The sequence below is a fragment of the Penaeus vannamei genome, chromosome 4 (genome assembly GCF_042767895.1).
Source record: "Penaeus vannamei isolate JL-2024 chromosome 4, ASM4276789v1, whole genome shotgun sequence".
Taxonomy (NCBI): domain Eukaryota; kingdom Metazoa; phylum Arthropoda; class Malacostraca; order Decapoda; family Penaeidae; genus Penaeus; species Penaeus vannamei.
This window is the reverse complement of record NC_091552.1, coordinates 45,089,669-45,092,168: the sequence shown is the minus strand read 5'-3', so window position 1 is coordinate 45,092,168 and position 2,500 is coordinate 45,089,669. Positions and strand designations below refer to the sequence as shown.

At 42.2% G+C, this 2,500-nt stretch overlaps 1 protein-coding gene across 2 annotated transcripts in view; it reads right to left on the bottom strand.

The window, feature by feature from the left end:
• Positions 1-2,500, bottom strand: part of LOC113812243 (uncharacterized) — an 11,425-nt gene that overhangs the window by 7,049 nt on the left and 1,876 nt on the right. For both annotated transcript variants that reach the window (XM_070121114.1, XM_070121116.1), the window contains exons 2-3: positions 1,559-2,403; positions 582-670 (exon numbers count right to left, since the gene is read on the bottom strand). In XM_070121114.1, the coding sequence (XP_069977215.1) occupies positions 582-670; positions 1,559-2,403 (934 nt within the window). The remainder of the gene's footprint in view (positions 1-581; positions 671-1,558; positions 2,404-2,500) is intronic.

Sequence of the window (2,500 nt, the reverse complement as noted above, 5' to 3'; positions counted from 1 at the left end):
GTCATCCATAGGTTAGGTCAAGAAAGGGAGGGAGAGGGAGTGAGACAGAGACAGGGACAGGGAGAGAGAAAGAGGGTGAGGGACAGAGAGAGAGAAAGAGGGTGAGGGACAGAGAGAGGGAGAGGGAGAGGGAGAGAAAGAGAGAGAGAGAGAGAGAGAGAGAGAGAGAGAGAGAGAGAGAGAGAGAGAGAGAGAGAGAGAGAGAGAGAGAGAGAGAGAGAGAGAGAGAGAGAGAGAGAGAGAGAGAGAGAGAGAGAGAGAGAGAGAGAGAGAGAGAGAGAGAGAGAGAGAGAGAGAGAGAGAGAGAGAGAGAGAGGGAGAGAGGGAGACAGAGAGAGAGAGAGAGAGAGACATCAGTATCAATAGCTTGAATTTACTTTACATATCGATGTCTAGTATGGTTTTAAGACATGGAACATTCTACGCAAGTACAAATCAAAACCTTAAACACAAACAAATACCTAGAGCTCGAACCTCCCTAATGACAAGGCATACCCTCGGCTAACAACTGCGTATTCCATTAGCACTTTGTTGTATTTCTAACCGGAAAATAACCAAGAAAGAGAGCCAACATTACCTAGTAAGTCCCATGCCTTTCACCATGCCGTCGTCTGCCACTCCGAGATAAATCGTGCCGCCGTGACTCGAGTTCAGCATAGCACACATAGCTCTGAAGAAGGAATCAGAATAAACATAAAAGCTAGATTACTGATACATTCTACAATAAACTGCGAAAAAAGAATGATAATAAGACTCTTGGATCCTTTACGGTCATGGTATAAACACACATAGCTCTGAAGAAGGAATCAGAATAAATATAAAAGCTAGATTACTGATGCATTCCAAAATATCCCGACAAAAAAAGAGTGATAATAAGACCTTTACGTTCATGGTATAAACACACATAGCTCTGAAGAAGGAATCAGAATAAATATAAAAGCTAGATTACTGATGCATTCCAAAATATCCCGACAAAAAAGAGTGATAATAAGACCTTTACGTTCATGGTATAAACGCACTTAGCTCTGAAGAGTGAATTTGAATCGGAATAAACATAAAAGCTAGATTACTGATACATTCTACAATATACTGCGAAAAAAAGAATGATAATAAGACTCTTGGATCCTTTACGTTCATGGTATAAACACACATAGCTCTGAAGAAGGAATCAGAATAAACATAAAAGCTAGATTACTGATACATTCCAAAATATCCCGACAAAAAAAGAGTGATAATAAGACCTTTACGTTCATGGTATAAACACACATAGCTCTGAAGAGTGAATTTCAATAGGAATAAACATAAGAGCTAGATTACTGATACTCTACAATATCCTGAGAAAAAGGAATGATAATAAGACTCTTGGATCCTTTAGTTCCATGATATAAGCACACATAGCTTTGAAGAACGAATTGCAATCGGAATAAAAACATAAAAGCTAGATTACTGATACATTCTACAATATCCTGATAAAAAAGAATGATAATTAAACTTGGATCCTTTAGTTCCATGATATAAAGTCTTCGATCCCTTATAATGGAGTATAGGGTATACATACATGGAAACGGCATTGCGGCTGCGCTCTGCCGTCCCATTGGTGTTCAGGCACAGGTTGTGAAGGTCGTGGATGGAGATGCTGCGGTGACCTTTGAACTCGTGACAGAGGTCTTCTTCTATGTTCATTTGCTGACCTAGGACATAATAGCGATCCACTTCACCTCCCTTTGACGCCAGGTTCTCTTCCTTCCTTTTGGTTTCCCTGTTTAGTGATGCTGCCTCAGTTCCGGGTACTTGCATTCTGTTCTCCGATGACTCCTCCTCCCCGTTTCTAGGTTGGTCCGTCCTTCGTGATTCTTCCCCATTCTTCTGAGACGCCACGCCTTTTGCAAGAAGTTTTGTCCCTTTCTCTTTGGGCTCGCTCCCTTCTTCTTGGGATTTTCCCTCTTTCTCACAGGGATCCATCCTTTCTTCGAGTGGATTCAGCTCTTTCTCCTTCGCAGTTGACTCCACCTCTGTCTCTAGTATCTCAGCCTCTTTTTCTTTGGATTCCACCCCATTTTCTCTTAGCTCCACCCCTTTTCCGTTTGGCTCCACCCCTTTTTCGTTTGGCTCCACCCCTTTTCCGTTTAGCTCCACCCCTTTTTCGTTTAGCTCCACCCCCTTTCCGTTTAGCTCCACCCCTTTTCCGTTTAGCTCCACCCCTTTTCCGTTTAGCCCCACCCCTTTTCCGTTTAGCTCCACCCCTTTTCCGTTTAGCTCCACCCTGTTCTCTTGGAACTCGAATCCTTTCTCTTGAGCCTTCATCCTTTCTTCGCGAAAATCTTTCCTTCCTCTAGTACTATCTTCCTTGTCCTGCTTGCCGTCACTAGGAGATCTTTGGTCTTTCCTTCCTGTGATGACTGCCTGAAGAGAGAGGATTTTATTAACAGTACTGAACCACTGGTAAAAATACAGCATAATTTCTGGAGTTTTTTTTTTCTCTTCTAAATCTGGAAGTTGT